Source organism: Sardina pilchardus, chromosome 4 (assembly GCF_963854185.1).
Source record: "Sardina pilchardus chromosome 4, fSarPil1.1, whole genome shotgun sequence".
Classification (NCBI taxonomy): Eukaryota; Metazoa; Chordata; class Actinopteri; order Clupeiformes; family Clupeidae; genus Sardina; species Sardina pilchardus.
Window position 1 is genome coordinate 31,382,667 of NC_084997.1, and position 27,835 is coordinate 31,410,501.

The 27,835-nt window shown below is 42.3% G+C and overlaps 4 protein-coding genes across 4 annotated transcripts; 3 read left to right on the forward strand and 1 right to left on the reverse strand.

The window, feature by feature from the left end:
• The first annotated feature begins 1,643 nt into the window (after positions 1–1,643).
• On the forward strand, positions 1,644–9,137 carry LOC134078984 (E3 ubiquitin-protein ligase TRIM35-like). The gene is made up of 3 exons (XM_062535148.1): positions 1,644–2,039; positions 7,001–7,096; positions 7,978–9,137. Exons 1-3 carry the CDS (start codon positions 1,644–1,646, stop codon positions 8,419–8,421), a joined length of 936 nt encoding a protein of 311 aa, XP_062391132.1. The 3' UTR covers positions 8,422–9,137.
• Positions 9,138–9,766: 629 nt separating this feature from the next.
• LOC134078985 (zinc-binding protein A33-like) lies at positions 9,767–11,761 on the forward strand. The gene is made up of 3 exons (XM_062535149.1): positions 9,767–9,798; positions 9,886–10,004; positions 10,959–11,761. The coding sequence occupies exons 1-3, from the start codon at positions 9,767–9,769 to the stop codon at positions 11,498–11,500; spliced, it is 693 nt and encodes a 230-aa protein (XP_062391133.1). The 3' UTR covers positions 11,501–11,761.
• Positions 11,762–15,344: 3,583 nt separating this feature from the next.
• Positions 15,345–20,108, forward strand: LOC134078986 (E3 ubiquitin-protein ligase TRIM35-like). Its single transcript, XM_062535150.1, has 6 exons — positions 15,345–15,755; positions 16,447–16,542; positions 16,891–17,121; positions 17,313–17,335; positions 17,421–17,539; positions 19,669–20,108. Exons 1-6 carry the CDS (start codon positions 15,729–15,731, stop codon positions 20,106–20,108), a joined length of 936 nt encoding a protein of 311 aa, XP_062391134.1. The 5' UTR covers positions 15,345–15,728.
• Positions 20,109–21,457: 1,349 nt separating this feature from the next.
• Positions 21,458–27,718, reverse strand: LOC134078987 (E3 ubiquitin/ISG15 ligase TRIM25-like). The gene is made up of 5 exons (XM_062535151.1): positions 27,140–27,718; positions 26,744–26,839; positions 26,265–26,498; positions 24,657–24,807; positions 21,458–21,543 (listed from the first exon to the last, which is right to left on the reverse strand). Exons 1-5 carry the CDS (start codon positions 27,716–27,718, stop codon positions 21,458–21,460), a joined length of 1,146 nt encoding a protein of 381 aa, XP_062391135.1.
• Between the last annotated feature and the right edge of the window lie 117 nt (positions 27,719–27,835).

A 27,835-nucleotide genomic window follows, 5' to 3' on the forward strand; every position in this document is an offset into this window, starting at 1 on the left:
TTCGTTCATTTGATATTCAATTGAGAATCAAAAATCAAAAAATACAAAAATGACTTGTTATTTCATTATGTGTTTATGAATGTGATACGAAGAAGCAATTAACGCTTTGTTTTTCAGACTTTCGATTTCGTGGTCAGATCAAAAGTAGAACATTTGAAAAAATGACTTAGGGACAAAATTGATTTTGATATTTATTTTTTTCCGATTGCTGTGACCCCGGAAATTATTTATTGACTTCCAATTGCCAGCTGCTGCTTCTGTCAGACCAGGATGCTTCCTTAGTCCCATAGAGCAGGATTCTTATAGTCTCTGTTCTGGGTCACAATCAGCTGGAAACTGCTGTCATAGAGCACAACCTGATTCAGTCCCTGATGTGCTGAACAGCAGTAACTCCATCCTGTTGAAGGGTTTGGTGTCTTTAAACTGCAGATCAGGGAGTCTTGATTGTGTTCCTCTTGAACTCCTGATCATCCTGAGGTAAATGTACAGTGTGTGTGTGTGTGTGTGTGTGTGTGTGTGTGTGCACACTCAGTAACATGCTGTAGGGGAACAGGATTATAGAGCCCTGAGGACACACACACACATGCATGTGGGATCTTGTCTTGTGTAGGACTGACATCATTATGTTTACTAACCTGCCTGGGACAGAGGAGAGCTACTATACTCTGACCCAGACAATACACACACACACACACACACACACACTAAAATAGATTTTTTTGGAATTACTGTAATGTAAATTGAATTGTGTGCTTTTCTAAAACAACTCAGTGGCATATAGACATGTTGTGATTATCAGATGAATAAATGTAATTTTTACATTGGGAGCTCAGGTCTGTTTTCTGTTGGAGAATGTGCTCCATATGTGTGTAGTGAAATGTGTTGATGGAGCATATTGTGTTGATCAGCCTGCTGATGTGTGCTGTGAGCACTGAGACACTGAGAGGCGGCTGGAAGAACAGTCCCATGTGTGCTTGGTGCCTGTTCAGGACTCTGTGCAGGAGAACATGCATCCTCATATCAGCCTCTTAACTCCCTGCTGGGTTGGCAGTGCAGGACGCCCATTACAGAGTGCTGCTACTGATTAGGGCCTACTGCTGATGAGCCTTTAGCCTGTGTGTGTGTGTGTGTGTGTGTGTGTGTGTGTGTGTGTGTGTGTGTGTGTGTGTGTGTGTGTGTGTGTGTGTGTGTGTGTGTGTGTGTGTGTGTGTGTGTGTGTGTGTGTGTGAGAGTATAAACATTAACCCAAACATGATGGTCAAAGTCTGTGTGGGGGAGGCTATTTCTGCATGTGTCTGTCTTATCAATTTCAGAACACAGGTACATCCAGGAACTTCCTGAACAACCTGAACATGAGCTGTAGCAGGACTGACCAATCAGAGTCCTCTTTCCCCAGAGACCTTTGCTCTAACTGGATGAGGAAGTGCAGGTGAGACATTGCTGTTAGTTCTCCCGTAAATAATAAAATAAAACTCTAGTTCATAATTATAGTCGAAGAATTACGGAGCTTTGTTAAAAAAAATACTGATGCTGTTTGTTTCGAAGATTTGACCAATTCGTGTGAACAGAAAGAAAGTACTGTAGCCTACAGTACAGACTGTCAAGGTTGGTAAAGTTGGGGAGGCAAGATATACAGAGACAAAATGGCGTCAAAGCCTGAAGAGGATTACTGCTGTCCTGTGTGCTGTGACATCTACACGGATCCAGTAGTCCTGTCGTGTAGTCACAGTGTGTGTAAAGCCTGTCTGCAGAAGTTCTGGAAAATCAAAGGATCCAGAGAGTGTCCCGTCTGTAGGAGGAAATCTTCAAAGGACTTTCCACCCCCTAATCTGGCTCTAAGGAACCTGTGTGAGGCGTTCTTACAGGAGAGAAGTCAGAGAGCTGCAGCAGGGCCTGAGGTGCTCTGCAATCTGCACAGTGAGAAACTCAAGCTCTTCTGTGAGGAGGACCAACAGCCTGTGTGTTTGGTGTGTAGAGACTCTAGAAAACATAAGAATCACAACTGCAGTCCCATAGATGAAGCAGCACAGGACCGTAAGGTAAGAATCTACTCCCTTGCTGTTGGTAAGATCAACATATTTAGAGTGCATGAAAATGCACTCTACTGTTATCCGATTTTTTTAATTTTTTATTTTTCCTCTAACGTTTTTGTGCGTGCAATTCAGCTTCAACCGTTTAACGTAGAAACTTCATTCAAACTGCGTTGCGTAGGTCTTACTTAGGTGACTTCAGCTATGTATTTTTCAACTTTGTAACATTTATACTTTTTGAACTATTAAATAAAAACTATTAAAATTTCCCCATAGACTTAACATTACATTATGACATCATAATAGGGCAATTAGAATCTTATGCCAGGTGGCCAGTCCAGGTGCAGCAGCTCTCTCTCTCTCAGGCTTTAAGCATACAATCTCATTAAGACTACAGATCCTGTTTCATACTTCCTCTGTCCACAACTGTTTCAAAATAAAAGTCCTCACTGCAATAATACACTATTAAATCATTTAACCATTGAAAATACTCAACTATTTAACTGTTCAACCATTCCAACTGTCAGTTATCATCAACTATGCCTCCAGTCAACTACATGAAACCTCCACCTACCTAGCAACCAACATAGCAACCATTAAATTAAGCTTTTATGACAGTTTCCATAGCAACCAACATGATTATACTACAGTAACTTCTTTATTTCTGATAGTGGCCATCATGGATACCCTAGCAACAAATGTTTCAAAATAAAAGTCCTCATTAGCAAGTTAGCATGTTAGCATGGTTAGCATAATTAGCATTGTTAGCATAGTTAGCATTTTTAGCAGAATTGCTAGAAATCATAAGCTAAGTTAGCTAATCAACCTGGTTAGCATTGTTAGCATAGTTGGCATTGTTAGCATAGTTAGCATGTTTAGCATAACTGCTAGAAATCATCAACTAAATTAGCTAATCAACCTCTTTAGCATAGTTAGCATGGTTAGCATTGTTAGCATTTTTGCATAACTGCTTAAAATCATTAGCCAGGTTAGCTAATCTGGTAATCAGGTTAGCTAATTAAATTTTAAACTGTCTCTCTTCGCACCATCAACTTTCAAAAACTATGAAACCACCATGTCTACCCTAGCAACACCTTAGTAACCATATCTAGATGATTTATCTGTACATTTTTGCATTTTCATGCACTCGTAATTTCCTTGGAATTACATTCTCTAGTTTAATTTATTCTCTTAGAAAATGAAGCACTGCAGTGAATGAATGTGGTTAATTGAATTCTGAAGTTTGCCTACAAAAAAATCCTGCCATCTTTGAGATACGGTTTCTTGTAATTTTCCTATGGGAAAGTATGTTAATATGGCAAGCTTAGATTTTTGCTACCCCAGAGCTGACTTACAATGCAGTTGTAGGTAAACATCTGTTCAGCAAAACCAAGCAGAAGATACTGCACTGCCTCTCATATAATAGTAGATGGAGCTGCACTACCTCCCATATAACAGTAGATTAAGCTGCACTACCTCTCATATAACAGTAGATTAAGCTGCACTACCGCTCAACATCACATGGAGCTGTGTACATTCTGCTCTTAAAGCTGATGACTGCTTCACAACATCCAGACCTCTGAGATACTCGAGTCATTTTCTTCTTCACTCCCACTCTGTCACACCAACTATTACCGTGTGTAGCCTACAACAGCAAACTCACCTTGACCTCGACTGTCCCCAACAAAAAGTCAAAGCAAACCTCACCACTGTTTCCAAAAACTAAACTTGCAGTTATTCTTATTATGGACAGTGAGAAGGGTAGTTATTATCAAGTCAAGTGAAGTCAAGTCAGCTTTATTGTCAATTTCTCCACATATACTGGACATGCAGAGGAATCGAAAGTGTGTTTCTCCCTATCCCACGGTGACGAAGAATGCACAACATGCATAAGACATTTCCTATCACAAGAGAAAGAAAGTGCTCAATAAGGACATTTTCCTAACACTAAACAACAAACAGCAACAATATCACAAGACAGGATCACAAGACAAAACACAAGAAAGTCACAAGCACCAAGGCTGTGTGCAGGGTGGCTGGCATCGCTCACTATCATGGTCACTTTTCGGATGAGGCGGGTGTTGTACAGTATGTGTCTTGTAGGGAGGGGAGTGGGGCCCCAATGATCTCTCCAGCTGTGTTCACTATGCACTGCAGGGTTTTCCTGTTGTAGTCAGTGCAGCTCCCACTCCACACAGTGATGCTGCTGATGACGATGCTCTAATGGTGCCCGTGTAGAAAGTGAAGATGCTCTCAATGGTGCCCGTGTAGAAAGTGAAGATGCTCTCAATGGTGCCCCTGTAGAAAGTGCCCATGGTGGGTGAGGCTCCCTTGAGTTTGCGGAGGAAGTACTGTAGAGGTGCTGCTGTGCTTTCTTTACCAGTGAGGCCGTGCTGATGGTCCAGGAGAGGTCCTCACTGATGTGCACCCCTATACTGTATGTGGTGCTGCTCACTCTCTCCACAGGAGATGTCCTCACTGATGTGCACCCCTATACTGTATGTGGTGCTGCTCACTCTCTCCACAGGAGATGTCCTCACTGATGTGCACCCCTATATGTGGTGCTGCTCACTCTCTCTACAGGAGATGTCCTCACTGATGTGCACCCCTATACTGTATGTGGTGCTGATCACTCTCTCTACAGCAGCACCGTTGATGGTCAGGGTTGGGTGGGTGTGACCTCTCCGGAAGTCAACAACAATCTCCTTGGTCTTGCTGACATTCAGCAGGAGGTTATTGTCTCTGCATGTGTCCAGAAGGTTGACCTCCTTCCTGTAGTGAGTCTCATCGTTCTTGGTGCTGAGACCCACCAGAGTTGTGTCATCTGCACACCATGTGATTGGTGCTGTAGGTTAGTTTGCAGTCATGTGTCACTCTGCTAACCCCAGAGGTTAATTTTCTTGTATTTGTGGTGGGGTTTACGAATGCCCAGAGCCATTTATTGGGCGCTATGAATGTCTATCCAATGCTTCTTGCCATTTGCCATTTGTATAAATATACCAGTTGATATTATGTACAGTGGACTGGTTTAATACTTCAAAATAACATTTGATAACCTTTCAATAGTTATAGGTGTGTATATTTCAACAAAAGCTGGTTTGGTTCTTAACCAAAACATTAGCTTTGGTGTGTCACATACTGTAGATGTTATCTTCATCTTGCTGTGTCTTGTTTTTGCCTGAAACAGTAAATAATGTCATCAAAGTATCAAAGTGGCATCTCAGTCAGTGCCACTGTGAGCCCGGGATGCCTGTTGTTGCACTGTAATGTCCCAGTCAATGGTAGTGTTGAGTTCTAAGTAAGTATACATATAAGTATACAGTGTGGAGCACATGTATGTATTTGATACCATGCTAAAGTTGCTTAAAAAGAGGAATATAAAATCATCATTTGACAAATATAAAAAAAAAGAGTAAAAATCAAACCGCTAAGCACACCAATTGTCTTTGTCATGGAAGAATGTATTGTAAATAAATAAATGTTCTTCCTTAAATGCTAGGGGGCATAAGTATTTGACCTATATTGTAGGGGCAGGAAGATTTTTTATATGATTTTATTTTTAAAGGCCAGTTATTTCATGGATCCAGGATATTATGCATCCTGATGAAGTTCCCTTGGCCTTTGGAATTAAAATAGCCCCACATCATCACATACTGTACCCTTCACCATAGCAAGAGGTTGGCATGGTGTTTTTTCCAGTTAGCCTATTAGCCTGTTTGATGCTCATTGAGCTCCAAAGACCAAGGGAACTTTATCAGGATGCATAATATCCTGGATCCATGAAATAGCTGGGTTTTATACCAAGCTGGAGAAGTAACCCTTTAATCACTGTTTGATGCCCTGCATAATGCACGATGAGAAATGATCCTGAAAGGTTATCCGCTGTGATGAACATATACATCAAGAGGCAAACACCACCTCTCACATAATGGGTCTTGAACCGAATATCTCTTTAGTTATTATGAGACTATTGGTCTGGAGATATTCATATTCATATTGTAAATTCATGTTCATATCACATATCTAGTGTGTGTGTCTGTGTGTGTGTGTGTGTGTGTGTGTTAGGATAGGTTAGGGTCACATGGTAGGGATAGCACTGACTTACAGGCGGAGTTTCAGTGATGTCACTACCTGTGGCTAATTGGTAAAAGGACACCTGTTCTCTCAATCAGAGAGTTTTGGAGACAAAGAGTTGAGGCCTATGGTGGGAGCAGGGCTAAGGTTCTCCCTTTCGTTTAGCCATGAACTGTGGCATTAGAACAATCTTTCACATTGGATTTTACACCACTTTAAGAAAACAAAAACGTGAACGTCCAACCCAAACCAGCTTGGGCTGGTCCAAGTAAAGAAGAGCACCGGGCAGAGAGTGCCAGCACGCCACAGGTATGTTGACCGCTCTTTGAGGCTCTTGCCAAGCTGACACACACACACATCGCATTCACACACGGTAAGGACCTACTTCCAAGTTTGTGCACCACACGTAGGGCTAGCGTGCAGGGCATAGGGTAGGTCTTTCTGTGTTTGTGTTGCTTTGTTGGGTTGCGAGTGCGGAGGGCTTTAGTTATATGTAGAACACCCTAGACAACAGTGAGCCGTGGCCTTACCGTATCGTAACAGTGTGTGTGTGTGTGTGTGTGTGTGCGTTTTATTGCTCTTTGCACATAGATTGTGTGTGTGTGTGTGTGTGTGTGTGTTATTGCTCTGTGCACATACTATTTTGTGTGGTTTGTGTGATTTGTTAATAGCGTGTATCTTTGCTTTCTTCTGTTTTCTCTTTTAATTTCCTTGATGGTTTTCAGACCGCAGCATGTGCTGATGTTTTCATGTCTTTGTTTCTCAATTGCATTCATCCCTATTATATTGTTATTTTTGTACAATGCATCATTTCAATACACCATGTTGGTTCATGTTCGTGGCAGGTACATGGGACGTATAGACTCTGGGCTAATCTATCTGTTCCCTCATTCCAGGAGGAGTTCAAGATCAAACTGCAGCCCTTACAGAAGAAGCTGAAGACCTTTGTAGAAGTTAAACGTATCTGTGACCAAACAGCAGCACATATTAAGGTGAAACCTGAGACTGCGAAACATTTGAAGAATTAGGCTATGGATTGTTTTCAAATATATCTGATTTGTGTGTTCAACATTAAAATAAATGGACACTTGGAGGTCCAGGGCCCTTTGAGGCACTTTGAGACAGCCTGCTATACGTTGAGATTTTAAAGTATTTCATCTGACTAAAAACACTGATGCAAAAGTGGCACATATGGTTATATTCTAAAGGTCCTCCACAATAATGATATGAGAGTAAAGTGGGTGTAATGAAATTAGTTTTTATTATAATTCAGTATAAACACAACTTTAAAAAAAAAAATATTTTCAAAGGTCTTCAAGCCTTGTAAAAATGCACATTAGAGACTTACCTGATGAAGGTCTAGGACCGAAACGTTGTCAATAAAAGAAGTAACCTGCGAAATGGTCAGTGTGCAGGATTTTTTCTATGTACCTATCTGTGACCTGACTTGGTCATCTCCAACGCACCTACCGGCGAGGTGTGCAAAACGTTTTTGGAAGTAAAAATACACACTATAAATATATCTAGACTTTCGAAGTTCGTACCTTGAAAACAACGGTGTTGGCGACATATAAGTAAAAAGAACATTAAAAAATGTTATGTAGTTTTACTACAAATTGGAAAAAAAAGTCAGACTAAATGTGTCTCTTGAGTGGATCTTTCAAATGCAAATGAAGTTGAATGGGCTTTTTGAATGGGCCTGCTGCAGGTTAGACTGAAATCCTAGGATTTTCTTTTATTGTTTTTACAAAGCGCCATCGACACAAAAACTCACAGAGATTGAGATGTGTGTTTGGAACAGTTTTTCAAATCCCCAGGGGGGGATTCAGGATGTCAATAATTTCAAATCAATAATTTGCTGTTGCTTTTTTAGACACAAGCCGAACACACAGAGAGGCAGATTAAGCAGGAGTTTGAGAAGCTTCACCAATTTCTACGAGATGAAGAGGCAGCCAGGATAGCTGCAGTGAAGAAGGAACAGAAGCAGAAGAGTCAGATGATGAAGGAGAAGATTGAGAAGATGAGCAGAGAGATCTCATCTCTTTCAGACACCATCAGAGCCATAGAGAAGGAGATGGGAGCTGATGACATCACATTCCTGCAGGTATGGACCATCCACTGTCTGTATAATGAAGTGTGTTACATCTGCTCTAATGATAAAAAAAAAGCCTCTGGCTGTAACATCAGGGCTGCCAAATCTCACACTTTGGGCGTGACAGTCACGCAATTTGACCCATTCTCACACCACACGCCATACTTGACATTTCACACGCAAAATATTTCCCCATTCAGTGCATTATATATATATTTTTCATGATGATAAACTTTGGTCATTGCCTTGCCGTAGTTCGAGCTCTGACCGACAGCAATAGCCAATCCATCAGTCCTTTGTGCCTAAATCTCACCAATTACGGAAGGCATCACGCAATATAAACAAATCAGAAGCAACGTAAGGCGGGTCTTGGCGCCTCTAACTTTCAAACACACAACAGCGCCGACTCCGACAATTAGATTTAAAACGTTCTACTGCTTGCTAGATTTTGTTTACAGTTGATTCGCTGTTTCTCCTTGATTTTCCAAGTTAATGTTAAGGCTGCTAAGTCTATAATTGTCACTTGTTGCAGAGCTGTGTAACATTTATTTGGCCCTTTCTTGATGAGTTCACACTTGAAAAATCGGCTGCGAAATGTCAAGCTTTGAGTGTGACAGTGAAAAAAACTCGAACTCTCACACTTGCCATTTTCTGAAACTTGGCAGCCTTGTAGTTGTTGACGTGCTCATGTCACTCACATCATTCATCAATCATCATTTGACTCATCATCCTGTGAGTGATGATGATGGATAGTGAGATCAGATTCAACTCCTGTCTGTCAGATATGAAGTTTCTTTCTGGAGCATCAGTGTCCAACATGAAGCTCAACAGTTCAATATCAGACATTCACATTCATACCACATCATGGGTTGTGGAATCAGTTGGTGTTATTTTGGAGAGAGAAACACTAAGATGAGAGAGCAGCAGAAGGCTGAATGAATATGGATCTGATCACCTGATCAGTGACAACTTCAGAACGTCATTGAGTCTGACATGTTGGTTTAGTTTGTGTTGTCACTGCCATCTCAGTGACTCCAGTTCTTGGGTGATGTGGTCAGAGTGCAGGCTGTCTCTCTCGAGTGGGGTCTGTCTGATCAAATTACAGTATGTGTGTGTGTGTGTGTGTGTGTGTGTGTGTGTGTGTGTGTGCGTGTGCGCGCGCGCGCGTGCGCGCACATGTGGGGTCTCTGTCTGATCAAAGGAGGAGGAGGAGGAAGAGAATGGCTTTGCAGTCAGTATCTTGTCAGCTGTCAAATGTTTAGTTGGCAAATAAACAATGGAGTGGTGATGGTCAGGGAACTTGGCCCAGCCAATCAGAAGTCAGAAGGTGGTGGGTTTGATTCCTGGTTACTACAGTTGTGTCCCTGAGCAGGACACTTAACCCTGAGTTGCTCCAGGGTGACTGTCCCTGTAATCTGTCTCTGCAGGTCACTCTAGATAAGAGTGCAGATAAATGAACACATGCAAATGTAATGTGAGGAACTTATGCTTGACATGGTAGTTTATAATTTGACTGTTTCCAAAAAGACCTGATTGTATCAATGATGTCTGACATATCCCCTCATTTCCTATGTTCCAGAACTACAAGAGCACAGTAAAAAGGTGAGTGATCTGCTTCCTGTTTATCTCTTCTCTTCCTGGTTCTAAACCCAAACCCACAGCAGCACTGACTCCTGAATGTTATTCCAGAGCCCAGTGCACACTGCAGGATCCAGAGAGGGTTTCAGGAGCTCTGATCAATGTGGCAAAGCACCTGGGCAACCTGAAGTTCAGAGTCTGGGAGAAGATGCAGGAGACTGTTCAGTACAGTGAGTAGTCTGCTGTTTCCACATCACCAAACACACATAAGCAATGTTAGGAATGAGGAGAGGATAGACTGTGCTACTGGGGTAGATGATACAGTTATATTACTGTTGAGTTATTAGCAGCTTAAAGCTGCCTTTGTTTACTAAACAGAAACTCAAACCATTAGACACATTACACACTGCACTACACACTGTCCCTGTGTGATGTAACACATGTGGGAGTGGGACAGAGTGTGTGTGATCAGACAGTGGAAGTGTGTGTGATCAGTGGCAGTGCGTGTTAGTGTGTGTGTGCGTGTGTGCGCGTGTGTGCGTGTATGCGCGTGTGTGTGTGTGTGTGTGTGTGTGTGTGTGTGCGACCAGTGCTAGTATATCTTTTTGGAGAAGGGTAGTGTCTGTGTGTGTGTGATCAGAGATGGGTTGTGTGTGTGTGTGTGTGTGTGTGTGTGTGTGTGACCAGTGCTAGTATATCTGATCAGAGAGAGGTTGGGTGTGTGTGTGGATGCGTGTGTGTGGGTGTATGTGTGTGATCAGTGTTAGTATCTGATAAGAGTGAGGTAGTATATCTGATCAGAGAGAGAGGTAGTGTGTGTGTGATCAGAAAGGGGTGGTGTGTGTGCGTGTGTGTGTGCCTGCGTGCGTGCGTGCGTGCATGCGTGAGTGTGTGCGACCAGTGCTAGTATATCTGATTGGAGAGAGGTAGTGTGTGTGTGATCAGAGATGGGTTGTGTGTGTGTGTGTGTGTGTGTGTGTGTGTGTGTGTATGTAACAGTGCTAGTATATCTGATGTGTGTGTGTGTGTGTGTGTGTGTGTGTGTGTGTGTGTGTGTGTATACTGTGTCATTACTTCTCCTGCCATTACTTGGTAACACCACTATTAATAATGACCATCATTCACATCCTCACATCACACACCACTCAGTGTTCAGCTCATGTGTGTGTTCTTTCTCTCTGCAGCTCCTGTGACTCTGGATCCCAACACTGCACACCCAAAACTCATCCTGTCTGAGGATCTGACCAGTTTGAGATGTGATAATAAGAAACAGCAGCTTCCTGATAATCAAGAGAGATTTGACATGTGGGGTGATGTCCTGGGCTCTGAGGGCTTTAACTCAGGGACTCACTGCTGGGATGTGGAGGTTGGAGAGAACACATGGTGGTATGTGGGTGTGATGACAGAGTCTCTCCAGAGGAAGGGAGACTACACCTCCATGAGTGGATACTGGTATGTGTGGTATTATGATGCTGCATATGGAACATGTGCTGCTCCTCATGACCCCACTCCCCTCACAGTGTATCAGAAACCCCAGAGGATCAGAGTGCAGCTGGACTGGGACAGAGGAAAGCTGTCATTCTCTAACCCTGATAATAACAAACACTTACACACTTTCACACACAGGTTCACTGAGAGGGTTTTTCCATACTTTTTTACTGGCAGAAATGTCCCTCTGCGGATGTTACCAGTGAAGGCCTCAGTAAGAGTAGAGCAGCACAGTTAGAGCTGATACTGACTCTGAACCAGGGATGACATACTGAGAGGGAAACCTATAGGAGAGGAGACTATGAAGAAACAAAGCCATTTAATAAACAGTAAAAATATGTCTCATTGTGTGGATATAATGTTAAAGGTACTGTATGCTAATGCCCGCCTCATTTAACTTGCTAGGTACTGCACTGTGCCCAGTTTTATTTCTATACCACAGTATTGTGGTATTTGATAAAAATTGGATTGGTAAATGAATGAGGACAATAAAACATTAAAAGCATTAACCTTGTCATGTGTGCAATTATTCAGCCTACCATTTTTAAAAGTCATTCAGTACAGCACAGTTAGATCTGAAACCTCTAGGAGAGGAGGCTATGAAGAAACAGAGCTATTTGACCATCCCAGTGAGACCTCATCAAGCCTCGTCTTACAGTAGTGCAGATTATATGGGAATGCCAGACTCTGGGAGCAACACACATTTTGAATGTGCAGTCACAACGCTTTCTGTGTGTCTGTGGTCTTTTATGTGCTTGCTTTTTTAATCAGTAAATTCATCAAACCTGACATTCCAACTTTGCATGATATTTATTATGATTTCTTTTCTAAGGGAGGTGTGTGTGTGTGTGTGTGTGTGTGTGTGTGTGTGCGCATGTGTGAGATGCATAATATTCACCAATAAAAGCGACCAGTTTATTATGCCTTGCAGCCATGATGAACTCATCCAACTTCATTCATTTCGAGTCTTCTACATTAAATTAAGATTTAGATTTCCAGGAGTGGGCGGTTAGTCACCCAAGTGGGAGCCATCCTTACTGACTACGGAAACAAACAAGAGAAAAGAACCCGAAGGCCCTCCGAGAGGCGGGGTGGAAGAAGGGCCTACCAGGACGGATGAAACGGTAACGAACGGAACGGATAAAGGTAACGAGAAGTTCCCACCGGAAGTGCAGTTGTGGGTGGCAAAAAGTGACTTCGCTCAGAGGCTTGCATACCATCAAGGAAGGACAAAGTGTAGGTGGCCCGGACGGGACAGCACAATTGCAGTGCTTCGGCAGGTCAGACGAAAGGGACCCACAGCCAGGGAGAAAAGCATAGTGCAGCAGGACCCGACAGTGCAGGAAGGGCAGCAGCAGAGGAAGGTGGACAAGAGATGGAAGCAACAATGGAAGACACACTGTCCCCACTTCAGCCACACAAACAGTAAGCCATCCCAAGCAGCTAGATCAGCGAAAGGATCAGGAAAGGAGGCAGAGGAGGCGAACTACTGGCTGTGGTTAAGGAGGAAGGACAGCAGATGGGGACAGACACCCCAATAGGGTCAGAAGCAAGGAGTGGCGGGGAGATGTACTGGCTAGTAGGGGGCGAAACAAGTGCACTGGAGGAGGTGCGATAGGCATAAGGCCAAGCAGGAAATATCATCTTAACCCTGTGTATAAAACTACAGTGACTCAGACATCCGAGTTTGCTGTCATTCTAGACAGCAGGTGGTCATTCTCCTGACTGGAGTGACTTCAGTGCCAAGAGTGACAGAGGAACTGGCTCTACATGACTGATCAGTAAGAGTCCTTTACTGAAGCCCCACCCACAAACTTACTAACTGGGAAACACAGGGGAGAGACGGAGAAAGGCTGTTGTTAGTTCTCTTTTAAAAAAAATTAATAGTTTAGTACAGATTAGGCTACAGGCAAAGATTGGAAAAGAAGCTTTGTGCATGTTTAGCAGAGTATGAGTTAGTTGCAGAGTTACGTTATAGGTTAGTTAGGAATAACATTAACAGTTAGGTACTGTGAAGTGTAAGTAAAGTTGGTCAGGCGTGAAATTTAGGAGGAAATGTCTTCTCTGTCAGATATGGATTACAGCGGTCCTGTGTGCTTCGAAGTGCTCTGCAGTCTGCACAGTGAGAAACTCAAGCTCTTCTGTGAGGAGGATAAACAGCCTGTGTGTGTGGTGTGTCGAGCCTCCAAAAAACACAACGGCCACTCGTTCCACACTATTGATGAAGCAGCACAGGAGCGTAGGGTAAGATTCTACTCTGGAAATACTGGTGATGAGATCTAAAACACATCTTGATCTATTTACTCATAGTGGATTCACGACAGTCATGGCAGAAGGGATTGTAATGCCTTTAATGTACCAGTAGATGGTGCTGTCCACACACTGCTGTTATATTGGATGTGAACATATAAGTACATAGGGAGGCTATGCGGATCAGAACATACCAATTTATTTGTCAGGTACAAGTTACTCATACAAACATAGAAGTTCATCTAAATACATGATATGAAAGTTACCCGGGGATTTGAAAAACTGTTCCAAGCACACATCTGAATCTCTGTGAGTTTTTATACTAGAAACTGTTACAAGCCTGGCTCAAAGCAAGCAACAGAGTATAGGGAAAGGCACACGCGGAGTAGCGATATATATTAGATTTATTAAATAAATAGAATTGAACAGAATAGGTTTAAGTAACGTCAGTAGTGGAGTTGAACTTGGAAAATAAAAGTGTATGCAATCAGTATGAGGTGCAATGAATAAGCAAAGCAAAATCCTAAGTCGGTGCGGGAGAGACAGAGCAGCGGCGGTCGACCTCCAGCCTCGTCGGGAGAACTCTTTTAAAGGCCCAAACCAGGAAGTAATTAATGCGACTCCAAACACCTGCGCCCAGCTCACCTGTAGGAGACAGACGTAGGACAAACAGGAGGAGGAGCCAGGCAAAGCCGTGACAAAACATATAAGTGGCACCATTAGAATCCTTTCATCAACTAGTTTCATATATGTTTTAAAAGAGAATGTATCAATGGCACTTTGTAAAAACACTAAAAGAAAATCCTCGGATTTCAGTCCTCTCACCTGCAGCAGGCCCATTAAAAAAGCCCATTGCCCTTAATTTGCATTTGAAAGTTACCCATTAGTCTGACTTTTTTCCCATTTGTAGTAAAACTAGGCCTACATAACATTTTTTTTAATGTTCTTTTTACTTTTATGGAGCTAACACCGTTGTTTTCAAGGTACAAACTTCAAAAGTCTAGATATATCTATAGTGTGTTTTTGACCTTTGACCTTTGTACTTTGAAAATAGTTTTTAAATAGTTCTGTTTACACTGAATTATGATAAAAAAAATAAATAAAAATATTTTCATTACATCCACTTTACTCTCATATAATTCTTGTGGAGGACCTCTAGAATATGTGCCACTTTTGCATAGGTGTTTTTAATTAGATGAAAAACTTAAAAATCTCAAGGTATAGCAGACTGCCTCAAAGTGCCTGAAAAGGCCCTGGACCTCCAAGTGTTAAAGGAATACTTAGGCTATCATACAAAACAGTCAGAAAATGAACATACTGTACCAGCTCAGAGGATGATGACTACATACAGTACCTGGGGTGTGGAAGCCCTGACAACAGGGTGACTTCAGGTATAATGTGTTTACTTCCCTTAAACAGGCCACCCAGTTCGTGACATTGAGAGGGGTTACATGATTGGAGATCACATGATGAGTATGAAACCCAGGCCATTGTTGTAGTGAAACCACTAGAGTCAATCAATCAAGACATGACAATACATTTGATTACATTTCCTGGTCCAAGCTAACTTCTGTGGACCTTGGACAAACATGTGACAGTAGGCCCACACTTAGTTGCTAATCAAGATTCCACATATGATTGAAAGGAATGGCAGCCTGGGAATTAGGATCCTACAACCTAACAAATGCACCTTTAGCACACACAGAACATACCATGGTGGGAAATGTAAGCCCTGTCCCTTTAAGAACAACACCTCCCTCCCCTTTCGCTCTTCCCTGAATGAGGATGTAACTGCATATTGGGTGGAGTTGCTCGCTCCCTACACTCTACGTCTATGCTGTCAGTCATGAACAGTTGTCAGTGCGGCCGCATTTTAGGCGTCATTATCTGGCTGCCCAGCGAACCCTGTTGTTCTGTCCTGTAGTCACAGTGTGTACAGTAAAGTGTGCCTGCAGCAGTTCTGGGACACTAAGGGATCTGCAGAGTGTCCAGGCTGCAGGACAAAGTCTTCAGATGGCAAACCTCCACTCAGCCTCCACTTGAAGAACTTGTGCGAGACGTTCTTACTGCAGAGAAGTCAGAAGGCTTCAGCAGAGTCGGAGGTGCTCTGCAGTCTGCACAGTGAGAAACTCAAGCTCTTCTGTCTGGAGGATAAACAGCCTGTGTGTTTGTTGTGTCAGGCATCAAAGAAACATAAAAATCACACTTTTAGTCCCATGGATGAAGTAGCACAGGATCGTAAGGTAAGAATATACTCTAGGCCTACTGCTGATGGACTCTAAAAAAAAACATGTATCTTGATCTGTTCACCCATAATGTAGTGGATTCATGATGAGTCATGGCAGAAGGGAATGTAATGCCTTTAATGCACCAGTAGATGGCACTACACCCTCCTGTTACAACTGATGACTGCTGCACAACATCCAGACCTGAGCTGAGATTCTCTGATTCACTCCCTCTCAGTCACAGCAGACTTAAACCCTAACCCTAGAACTTAAACCCTAACCCAAGAACTTAAACCCTAACCCGCGAACTTAAACGTTCTCTAACAGAAACTAAACGTTGATGTCACCACTGTTTTGCAAATCTCTTGCAGTTTGTTATGTTGTGTAATTAACCTATGCATAAACAATTTTACCCAATTTTCTTTAAATAGGCGATTCATTTTTCATGTGACACAGGAGGTGCCGGATCCAATAAAGAAGGTTCCGGATCTAACTTCGGAGGTGGCGGAACATGTTCCTCCTCAAATTAAGCGCTGTGTGTGTGTAGACTCAGGACTGATATGGTGATAGCATGGGGGCAACACGACATGTAGAAAATATGGTGTTAGGCATCAAGGGAGAGATGTGAAGAGATAAAAGGCAAAAGCAAAATGAATGTGGAAATTGTATACTGTGTATAATGCATAGACATTATGTTCATTCATTCCAGGAGGAGCTGAAGATCCAACTGCAGCCCTTACAGAAGAAACTGGAGACCTTTGGATATGTTAAACTCATCTGTGACCAAACAGCAGAACATATTAAGGTGAGATCTGGATTATTTGATAAAGTAATTGTACTTTTAATGCCGGCAATTGTACTTTTTGATGCAGGCAAGCACATGCGCGCGCACACACACACACACACACCCCATTACCCCCACCCCACACAGTCACAAGTGAAAACTCACAGACAGAGAAGCACACATACACAAAAGCAAGTGCACACATGCACACACTCATTTTCATACATAAAAGTTGCAGGATGGAGTAGGAGATAGAAAGAATTTGACACGCGTGATTTATTTTTGCGGAGACAATGTGCAGGACTGAGGGACGGTCATATTTTATACCGCTTTGCGTTACATTTATTTTTAGATTTTTTGTTTGTTTAGACTCAGGCTCAACACACAGAGAGGCAGATCAAGCATGAGTTTGAGAAGCTTCACCAGTTTCTACGAGATGAAGAGGCAGCCAGGATAACTACACTGAGGGAGGAAGAGGAGCAGAAGAGTCAGAGGATGAAGGAGAAGATTGAGAAGATGAGCAGAGAGATCTCATCTCTTTCAGACACCATCAGAGCCATAGAGAAGGAGATGGGAGCTGATGACATCACATTCCTGCAGGTATGGACCATCCACTCTCTGTATAATGAGTGTTAGATCTGCTGTAATGATTAAAAAAAAAAAAAAAAAAAAAACTCTGCCTGTAATATGTTGACCTGCTCATGCCACTCACATGAATGATGAATAAAAATATACAAAGACCTAAATATATCAATGATGTCCGACATATTCTTTCAATTCTTATTTTCCAGAACTACAAGAGCACAGTGGAAAGGTGAGTGATCTGCCTCCTGTCTCTCTCTTCTCTGTGGTTCTGAACCCAAACCCACAGCAGCACTGACTCCTGAATGTTATTCCAGAGCCCAGTGCACACTGCAGGATCCAGAGAGGGTTTCAGGAACTCTGATCAATGTGGCAAAGTACCTGGGTAACCTGAAGTTCAGAGTCTGGGAGAAGATGCAGGAAATTGTTCAGTACAGTGAGTAGTCTGCTGTTTTCACATAACCAAACACATATAAGCAATGTTAGGAATGAGGAGAGATTCAAAGAGATCAAAGATTGCGTGTGTGTGTGTGTGTGTGTGTGTGTGTGTGTGTGTGTGTGTGATCAGAGACTGGTAGTGTCTGCCGTCTCTGACAGTATGTGTGATCTGAGAATGGTATTGTGTCATAATGTCCTTATCCAGCTTGCAAAATTCAGAATTTAATTGAGATTGACAATTCAATGAAGAATTACAATTACAAATTGGAATTCAATGAAATTAAAAGAAATTCATATACATAATTTAATGGTAGTATTTAACAATGAAGCTTCATATGTCAGATACTGTATGATTGCATCAAACACACAACTTATAACTTAAAGGAGAATTTCGGTGTGATATTGACTTAAAGGTAGGGTAAGGAATGAGCTTTTTTTGGTCATTTTTGCAAAATCACTTGAAATCCTATTCCTGACCCACTTACAGCCACTGAGTTGGAAGCACTGAAATGGAAATTAAACATGTCAATCATCTGCGGAACGGGCAGGGCTCGAAAAACTCCAGCCAATAGTATTCTAAACCCCATACCATCATTTCACAGCTCATTTGTCAATCTAACGGTCTTCCTCTTCCTCCTTCCCCTCCCCCCCCCCCGCACGCGCAACCCGTTCGTGCACATAGCACGAAAGCTGACCGCGAGTCAGTGCTGAAACGAAACTAGGCCTGCTACACGTCCCATAATGTTCCCCTCAAGTTGTATGTGTCACTTCATTTCTATACATACTAAGGCAGCGGATACCTACGGAAACTCAATCACCCACGCAATAAATAAGCTATGTAGCAAAAATTACATTTTACCGTGACTCGAAGAGTGTTGTAAACATGAAATCGAAACTTAACCGCTTGGAGCTACAGTGGAATAGGCGAACCAGCGGGCCAGCACTAAACTCGGACATTTCAGAAGATAAACGCCCTGGTAAGAACCAAACCAGATTCTGTTCAAGTATACACACCTATCGCTACTGAAAGATGTAAGGTAGGCTATATCAAATGTTATTTTGGTGTATTAAAATGCATCGTTGTTTTAGAATTTCCGAACGAAAGGGCTGGTAGACTAAGGTGCTTTTACCATAATGTAGGCTATAATATCATCTGCCTTGTCTGATTTGTGGAACTATTACCTACAACCCTTTGGAGGCGAATAAAGAATGTAATTGGGGTTGATATGGGCGATTGTATGGAGACTAGAGCTCATAGTGCTGTAGACGCCAGGCTGGCATTTCATTTAGCCTGGCTCGCTCTCGCGCATAACTTTCGTTGGTGCATGGAGGGCGGGACTTGAGCTTGTATGTATTAAAAATCTGTCGGCCGTTTTGCGAATTCCGTACCCAACCTTTAAGTGTGTTGAAACATGATACCGAGTGTGAGCGTTTGTCTCAGAGCTGATCTCGACCTGCCCCCTGCACTCAGAAATCTGCCGCTAGTTAGCCGATGCTACCAACAGGTTTTCAATGGGGGTGCATCGGGCATCGGCTTAGCCATGCAAATAAATCACTGTTTTACACCATTTATGAGGCTCAAAGTAGCTCCACACTTTATTGGTAGACTTCTGAGGGCCCTGACATTTAAAACGAGACATCGAGAACTTTGAAAAAGCACTGGTGGTTTACTTACATGACGGTTTATTCAGGCAGTCACTTCCGAAAGTTTACCGTTCGCTGCCATCTTGAATTTAGTCACGTGACGAGCCAGAGCGGAACTATAGCTGTGACGTGAATCAGTAATAGTAATAATAAATCAAAATGTATATAAGAGAATGAACATTAAACTTTATAATTTGTTTTTAAAATACGTCATTCACATTTCAGTTCAGTGAGAAAATGTTGGAAAGAAAGTATGAGAGTGAAGCTCAAAAACAAGAGCTTAAGAAAAGCGAAGATCAAACTCTATGGCCTAGTGTGTGATCAGACAGTGCTGCTGTGTGTTTGTGTGTGTGTGTGTGTGTGTGAGAGAGAGAGAGAGTGAGTAGTGAAAATATACTAAAATCACTAATAATGACCATTATTCACATCCTCATCACACATCACTCAGTGTTCAGCTCTTGTGTGTGTTCTTTCTCTCTGCAGCTCCTGTGACTCTGGATCCCAACACTGCACACCCACGACTCATCCTGTCTGAGGATCTGACCAGCATGAGATGGGGTGTTGAGAAATATCTTCCTTATAACCCAGAGAGATTTGATGAGTATGCTGATGTCCTGGGCTCTGAAGGCTTTAACTCCGGGACTCACTACTGGGATGTGGAGGTTGGGGAGAACACAATGTGGGATGTGGGTGTGATGGCAGAGTCTCTCCAGATGAAGGGAAACTACTACTCCATGAGTGGACTGTGGTTTGTGAGGTATTACAGTGCTGAATATGCAGCACATTCTCCTCCTCAGCCCTCCACTCTCCTCACAGTGCAGCAGAAACTCCAGAGGATCAGAGTGCAGCTGGACTGGGACAGAGGAGAGCTGTCATTCTCTGACCCTGATAATTTCATTTCAAACCTTTATTTATACTCGTAGGGCATTGAGGTTTCCCTCATTTACAATGACGACGAGTTTACAAGAAAAGGTCGTGCATTAATAAAAAAAAAATAAAACAATAGAAGGGACATATAAACACATTTAATTTTTTAAAATATATCATTTCAAATATATATATATATATATATATAAAATGAATAAAACAAATATATAAAACAAATAAAATAAGTAAAAGAAGTAATAAACTAAAAAACTAAAAACAGTTACAAGTTGATGAGCAGAGATGTGACACTAATTGCTTAAATACATTAGCAGAAGGCAATAGCTCTAGCTTTAAAATTTGTTGCAGAGCGTTCCAGGTGCTAGGGGCATCGAAAAGAAAAGCAGCTTTGCCAAGCTCTGAGTGAACACTAGGGACCCTGAGAGTGAGCCAGTTGTTAGATCTAGTTTGGTAAGATCCAAGGTTCCATTGCAATAAGGAAAGGGGAAAAAATAATAACACACACATACACACTTTCACACACACTTTCACTGAGAGAGTGTTTCCATACTTTTGGACTGACAGTGAAGTCTCTCTGAGGATGTTACCAGTGAAGGCCTCAGTAAGAGTAGAGAAGCACAGTTAGAGCTGATTCTGACTCTGAACCAGAGATGACATACTGCAAGGGAAACCTATAGGAGAGGAGACTATGAAGAAACAAGCCATTTACAGTGTTGTTTTTCTATCGCTAACAAGCGGTTACCCATACTTCAGATTTTTCTAAACTCTTAACACACTCTCACCTATAAAGCACACTTGACCAAATGGATCATTTTTCACATTTTGTGAAATATACTAACCACCACAAATGTTCACATTCTAAAACATTACACTAAAAAGCAAATCAGTTTTTTCCCCTTTACTGTTTACTACAGGAGGTGCAGCAGAAATGCTGTTCAATAGAGCAGAAAACGTTTTACATTATTGCTTACAGTGAACAAAGAGCAAAAAGCCCAGATAAAAAGGGGGGAGCTAAAATTACTGTATAGCCTAATCTCTGCACAGGTGGTGCACTTGTTCAGTTCATGAGTATGTGTATAGATAGTGATTATTTTTTAATGGTTTAACTGTTGTGAAGACATGTATTAGACTACATTAGATTATTCAAGTACAAGTATATTTCAAGCAAACATTTTGTTTTCCAATTATTTTGGGAAATTATTTTTCATCACAGTCATAAATGTGTTTAAAGTGTCTTTATTGAGTGCAAATAGCTGAACAAAATATGGCATATACATTTTACAAGGCGAAATGTAACACGGGCATCTTCAGCACATCTCTCTTTTTCTTACAAATTAGAGCTCATAAAATCTCAAGTCATGATCAGAACAACACTCCACGTGATGCATCAGATGACCAGCTCCATCTCCGAGGGGACTCCATGCCAGTCAGAGCATTCAGGAAAGTTGACAAAGACGTACGCTGAACCCAGAACTGGAGCACAACAGAGAACGGAGTCAGTGATGCTGAACTACATCAGCTTTAAAGGGACACTTCACCGATTAGCATTAAGCTTTGTATCTTTAGAAAACCAGTCATGTTTTTGAATGGTCGTGCATCATTCCCTCAGTTTGCCTTGAGATGCATGGGAGAAATACGGATTTCAATGTTGGACTTCCTGCTTTCAATGATGTAAAAATCATCATTTTACATCATTGAAAGCAGGAAGTCCTAGTCATGGGTTTCATTGAAATCCGTATTTCTCCCATCTCAAGGCAAACTGAGGGAATGATGCACGACCATTCAAAAACATGACTGGTTTTCTAATACAAAGCTTAATGCTAATCGGTGAAGTGTCCCTTTAAGGGCCGTTCACACCAAGAACGATAACTATAACGATAACTAGTATACAAATATCGCTCTCGTTAATATGAATGACAACGTTCACACATAAGCTATAACGATAACGACATGAAGAACGATAGCGTTGTTGATCACTTTCAGAACGATTTTGATAACGATAAAAAGCTATCAGCCAATCAGAACCCATAATATTCTAGCCATCACATTCATTAACATGAGGAGAGAATTTTCTTATTGTTGGCCGGTGTGGGCGCTTTTATCGTTATGATTATGGTTATAGTTCATTATCGTTTTTGGTGTGAATACTCATTTACTCATATTCATGCATGACCATTTTAGACAAGATTAAATATTAAAACCGAAAGAGTCTTACATTTGACTACACCCACACTTTTGATTAAAGATTAAAACCAAAAGAGTCTTACATTTGACTACACCCACACTTTTGATTAAATATTAAACCCGAAAGAGTCTTACATTTGACTACACCCACACTTTTATGACTGACGCCTCTCCAGCTACACTTGGGTTTTCCAACGGAAGCCTTCACTCGGATTCTGTCCCCAGGCCTGAAATCTGTGACTGGAGAAGGAGCAGAAGTTGTTACTCTGTTTTCTCTAACGCTCTAGTGCCAAAGAATTAGATGGACATGTTGCATAATTGAGGCAAAAGATGTTAGCAACAAGTAGGCCTACTGTATGTTGGAAAGTTGTTTTCATTTGTTTCATGAACTGCACAGATTACACATCACTTCTGCACCTGACATGCTGATTTTCTTTAACTCCCTCTCAGTGTAATTTCCTCTTCCTTTACTTACAGTTTCTCAGTCGCCAGATGCCAGGTGCGTTGTTCAAAAGCTTTGTACTTATGCTTCTCAATTATGAGTGTGTTTAACCAATGAGAGTGACATCCTTCATTCCGTTGAAGAGTAATCAGCGCATCTGAAGGAATCTGCTTGCATGTGCAACACCAGGATTCCACTAAACCTTGCTTTACTACTAACACTATCAGAATAGCCGATATGCATCTGCATTCGCCTTTTATCTGAACTGGTGATCTCCAAAACAGTTTTACACCCAGTTATTTACTTTCCCTATTGAAGGAGTTACAATCAAAACCATAGCCTGTTACATATGAGGTCGTGTTCATGAGCCTCCACGTTCACTGTAGCCGCCTGGCAGCTAGCTGTTGGCTGTAGCAACTCAAGCCAGGTAAAACCAGTAGGCCTACCGTTTTTTTTCATACCCACTGTACTCGTGACCTCAAGAAACAGAGATTTTGAATTTCCCCTTGGGGATCAATAAAGTATCTATCTATCTATCTATCTATCTATCTAAAAATCACTGTAATTAAGGCCATTCTGAAGGCAAACGGGGGAACAACTCTGGTGTACCCAGTGTGACCAGTGAGTGATCTTGAAATAACTCAACACCATTTGCTCTATTTTCATTAGAACTGCTTAACATGTTCATGTCATTACTCGCCACCATCCCTCAGATCCTCTCTACTAAATTATCACGCCACATTAAAGATTTAGGAGGTATTCACACCTGCCTTGTTTAGTTCGATTAAAACGAACTCAAGTTCGTTTCTTGCTTGGTTCGGACCTTTTTGACTGGTGTGAATACAATCACTCGAACTCTAGTGCGGACCAAACAAGCGGACCGAGACCCAGCTGAGGAGGTGGTCTCGGAGCGGTTCCTATCGAACCCTGGTGCGGTTCGTTTATGGTGTGAAAGCAGACCGACCTCGATCCGACCCAGTTACAGAAATCTACCTTTTTTGGATTTGACGAGCTCCCGTAGTTTTTGCGCATTATGGGAAATGTAGGATAGCTCCGTGACGCACAACAGCTGTAAGCAGCAGTGGGCTAACGCTTTTTTGCCAACAATAATTTGATTTTGCATCTCCTACCCGTTCCGTCTTCCGTAGGCCTGCTGTTAGCATGTTGGACACACATGAGAGCTCTTCTCAGCTGTTTTGTTGCACGTCTTCGTCGATGCAAAATTACGAGCATGATATTGTTAAACTTGCATCAAACGGTCTTGACGCTCAAGCACTTCTGCAAAGCTGTAACTGTAAACTATATTGCTAGGATAATAACGAGTACAGTACGCACGTAAAGTAGTATTTACGTGGGCCAACTTTGACTTTGGCTTCCTATTCTTCACCCCACCTACACGTTTACCAGCCAATGGTTGAACGACCTTAGCACATGTGCTTTTGTTTATAAATTCTGGTCCGGTTGCAATTTATCACGGTGTGAAAGCGAACCGCACTAAAAAAGAAAAAAAGAAAAAAAAATTGGTCCGGACCAAGTAAGTGAACTAACGGACCTTCCTGGTGTGAATACGCCCTTAGTCTGTTGACCTTTATTGGTCTTTGGTGTTTATTCTGTGCTGTGGGATCTTTGTCATGTTGCATTACTGCTGCCACTGACTGCCAGGTTCCTGACTGTTCTGCGTCTTTTATACAGTAGCCTGTGCCTAACTGAACATTTTGGCAAAATGGCAATAACGTGACCACATTTGAGCTAGTATTTATACTTGTGAGTGGGCATTTTGCCCTGCCATCTAGATAGAGAATTCCACTAAACACAAACTAAACCACTGGCTACACCCTGTAGATGTGAAGCCTGCTCTGGTCTCCACTTCTAGGTACTGTAGCTATGGCCTTTGCCATAATAATAACAACAAAAACAACAACAATAACAATAATAATAATAATAATAATAATAATAATACCTTTTTTTATTGCCAAGAGAAACTCTTCTGTTTTCTTTTTCAGAGACGGAACCACCAGTGTCATCACTTCACTGAAGAGGAACTGTGGTTGAAAAGTGACCTGGGGAAGGGCCTTAGCCACATATGGGTGGGTGAAGTGTGACTGGAAACTCTAAAGGGAAACAAAGGAAGAGATCAGAGACCATACGGAAGTTTCCTCTGATGTCTACAGATAAACTAAACTAACCGTCTAAACTGTTTGATCTAAACTCTGGAAAGTATGAAGTGAGAGAAGCCTCTTCTTTAAGAGAGTACGCCTGGAAGCCCCTACTTCAAGAGAGTATGCCTGGAAGCCCCTACTTCAAGGTATCTGCTATAATACGAGAAGTTAATAATACCCATACTTGATAATTACCCATCTAAGGTGAGTCTGCTCTGCTGTAAGACATGTTGTAATGAGCTTGAGAAAGTCCATAATTTAAGTTTCCATATAGTAGCCTAAAGATCTATAGTGTTACCTGTGGGCATCCATGGCCTACTGGGTAGGGAATCGGATTTGTGGCCATCCATTTCCTGACTGGAAGGGACAATGTGAGTGAACTGCTCCCCAGGCACCAGAGTAAGGGCTGCTCACTGCTCCAGGTGTGTGTGTGTGTGTGTGTGTGAGCTAGTGTGTGTGTGCTCCTAGTGTGTGTGTGTGTGCTCCTGGTGAGCTTAAATGCTCCAAGTGTGTGTGTGTACACTGCCCCAGATGTGTAAAATGCAGGAGGCTAATGTCCTACAGGAAAAATAGAGTAACTTAAGGGTGTTTTCACACTTGGTCTCTTTCAGCCAACAAACTCAGATCGATGACTCAGCACTCGGGAGGTGGTCTCAGTACGGTTCGCTAAAAAGTCAGCGGTACAGTTCGCCTAATCCAGGCATTGTGAACACTTGTTCTGACTCCCGAGGTAGTCTCAGTTCGGTTCGTTTTAAAGGGGTCTGGGTACGGTTGGAGTGTTCACATATGCGCAAAAAATGCTGAGTCATCGATCTGAGTTCGTTTAGATGGCTGAAAGGGACCAAGTGTGAAAACACCCTTAGAGGACTGAGTTTGGTTCTTTATAGGGGACCAGGTGTGAAAACATCCTTAGGGTGCTTTCACACCAACATCTTTTGGTGCGCACCAAACGGTCCATTCGTACCAAAACCTCTTAGTTCGATTCGTTTTCGTTGGTGTGAAAGCATTAATCGCACTCGGGTGCGCACCAAAACAAGCGGACCGAGACCGAGGTCTCGGTCCGCTTGACTCCGCACCAAAAGTCGACCTCTGGTGCGGTCCCTCTGGTGAGAACGCGAACTGGGGGTCCAAACCATAGACTGTAGGTCAAAATAGTGAGTCAAAATTGGCGCCGATTTCTACCGGAAGATAAACATAAACAGATAAACAGGAAAAATCAATCAGGCCAATTTTTGGTTCGTTTTCTGGTGTGAAAGCGGACCTCACTGGAGTCTACCGTATATGCTACATAATAACAATTTCACTGCCTGAAGCAGACCAAATAATCGAACTAGTGGTGCGAAAGCGCCCTTAGAGGACTGAGTTTGGTTCTTTTAATGGGGACCAGGTGTGAAAACACCCTTAGTTACCTGAATGAAATCAACGGGGTCTTCTATTGGCTGAAGTTTCTCCACCTCAGCATCTCTGCTCTTCAGTTTAGTGATCTCCAGCTCCAGCTGCTCCAGGAGTCCTTCAGCTCGACTCACCTCTGCCCTCTCCTGAGCTCTGATCGACTTGGTCACCTCAGAACGCTTTTCCTCCATGAAGCTGATCAGCTCAGTGAAGATCCTCTCAGTGTCCACAACAGCTTGTTGTGTAAAGGCCTGATGGGGGAGATTCATCAGATCATGTTCAATCTGCAAAAGATTCCCCAGCCAACAGAAATCCAAAGATGCATAAATGGATACATTAAAGATACATTTCCATGACAGATATGTCACATGTCCATCATTTCTGTACAGAAAATCGGAACTAAAATTGCTCACAAATGGGAGCCTTGTTCCACAGACTGTTGAGGAGAGACAAAGTGCAAAACAAAGAGTTTATAACCACCATGTTTTTTAGTCACCTGCAGAGACTTCAGAGCTTGTTTCACCTCCACCACCTCCTTCTCCTTCTGCTGGATCTGACTCTGGCTATCCCCCTTCATCTGCAGCAGTGTTTTCTGTGTAGATAGATGTACATACAAGTCTATTATAGTATTTAGAGTACTTTAGTTACTGTATGTTTTGCATTTGCATTGTTGATGTGATTATGAACAGTATGTGTTTGGGGTGTGATCTTTGCATTTAGCTTACTACAGAACAGGAACCTGTTGTAAACCAGTCAGGCATATTTACTGTAACTGATAACTATAACTGATTTACTTTTAATCACCGCAAATCAGTCCAGGACTTGGCGTAATTCAATGGGAAACAGACTCATGGTGTTTCTGATAGAGAGAAACAGACAGGGGGTCACTAACCTGCTTCTCAGTCCATTCTGCTGCAGCTGAGACTGTTCTATGCCAGTCGTGGTTGTCCATGGAACACATCACACAGATTAACCTCTGGTCTGTGCGACAAAACACCTCAATGATCCTGTCATGCTGAGAGCAGATCTTCTCCTGTAGTGAGGTGGCATTCACCAGCTTGTGCTTGCTAAAACGAGGTACTTCATAGTGAGGCTGAATGTGAGCTTCACAATAAGAAACCAGGCATGTTAGACATGACTTGATGGCTTTATGTTTTCTCCCAGTACAGAAATCACACTCCACATCGTCTGGTCCGGCATAGGAAGGAGCCTTAACATCAGACTGCAGATCAGTCTTCTTCAGCTTCTCTAGAACTTTAGTCAGCATTGTGTTTCTTCCCAGCACAGGCCTTGGAGTGAAGGTCTGTCTGCACTGGGGGCAGCTGTAAACACCCTTCTGGTCTTCTTGATCCCAGCAGCCTTTAATGCACTTCAAACAGAAACTGTGTCCACAGGCAACAGTTACCGGGTCCTTCAGTAGATCTAGACAGATTGAACAGCTTAACTCATCCAACACTGAAGCACTTGTCATTTTTCCCTTCTCATAGTCACACCTCCTGTCTGCAAGGAAAGTTAGGAAGGTTTTGTTTCTCCAGAAAAAGTGGGAGTGTGCTTTTTCTTCTTTTTCTTGGTGGTTGGCAACTAACGT

Bases quoted from the DNA above. Each gene is read 5' to 3' on its own strand.
- LOC134078984 (XM_062535148.1), top strand. From the start codon at position 1,644: ATGGCGTCAAAGCCTGAAGAGGATTACTGCTGTCCTGTGTGCTGTGAC. The intron at 2,040-7,000 runs GTAAGAATCTAC...CCCTCATTCCAG, and splicing joins AAGCAGCACAGGACCGTAAG to GAGGAGTTCAAGATCAAACT. The intron at 7,097-7,977 runs GTGAAACCTGAG...TTGCTTTTTTAG, and splicing joins AAACAGCAGCACATATTAAG to ACACAAGCCGAACACACAGA.
- LOC134078985 (XM_062535149.1), top strand. From the start codon at position 9,767: ATGTTCCAGAACTACAAGAGCACAGTAAAAAG. The intron at 9,799-9,885 runs GTGAGTGATCTG...ATGTTATTCCAG, and splicing joins TACAAGAGCACAGTAAAAAG to AGCCCAGTGCACACTGCAGG. The intron at 10,005-10,958 runs GTGAGTAGTCTG...TTCTCTCTGCAG, and splicing joins GCAGGAGACTGTTCAGTACA to CTCCTGTGACTCTGGATCCC.
- LOC134078986 (XM_062535150.1), top strand. From the start codon at position 15,729: ATGGATGAAGTAGCACAGGATCGTAAG. The intron at 16,543-16,890 runs GTGAGATCTGGA...TTGTTTGTTTAG, and splicing joins AAACAGCAGAACATATTAAG to ACTCAGGCTCAACACACAGA. The intron at 17,540-19,668 runs GTGAGTAGTCTG...TTCTCTCTGCAG, and splicing joins GCAGGAAATTGTTCAGTACA to CTCCTGTGACTCTGGATCCC.
- LOC134078987 (XM_062535151.1), bottom strand. From the start codon at position 27,718: ATGACAAGTGCTTCAGTGTTGGATGAGTTAAGCTGTTCAATCTGTCTA. The intron at 26,840-27,139 runs GTTAGTGACCCC...CTATCTACACAG, and splicing joins CAGAATGGACTGAGAAGCAG to AAAACACTGCTGCAGATGAA. The intron at 21,544-24,656 runs GTATTATTATTA...GTTGTGCTCCAG, and splicing joins TCTCTTGGCAATAAAAAAAG to TTCTGGGTTCAGCGTACGTC.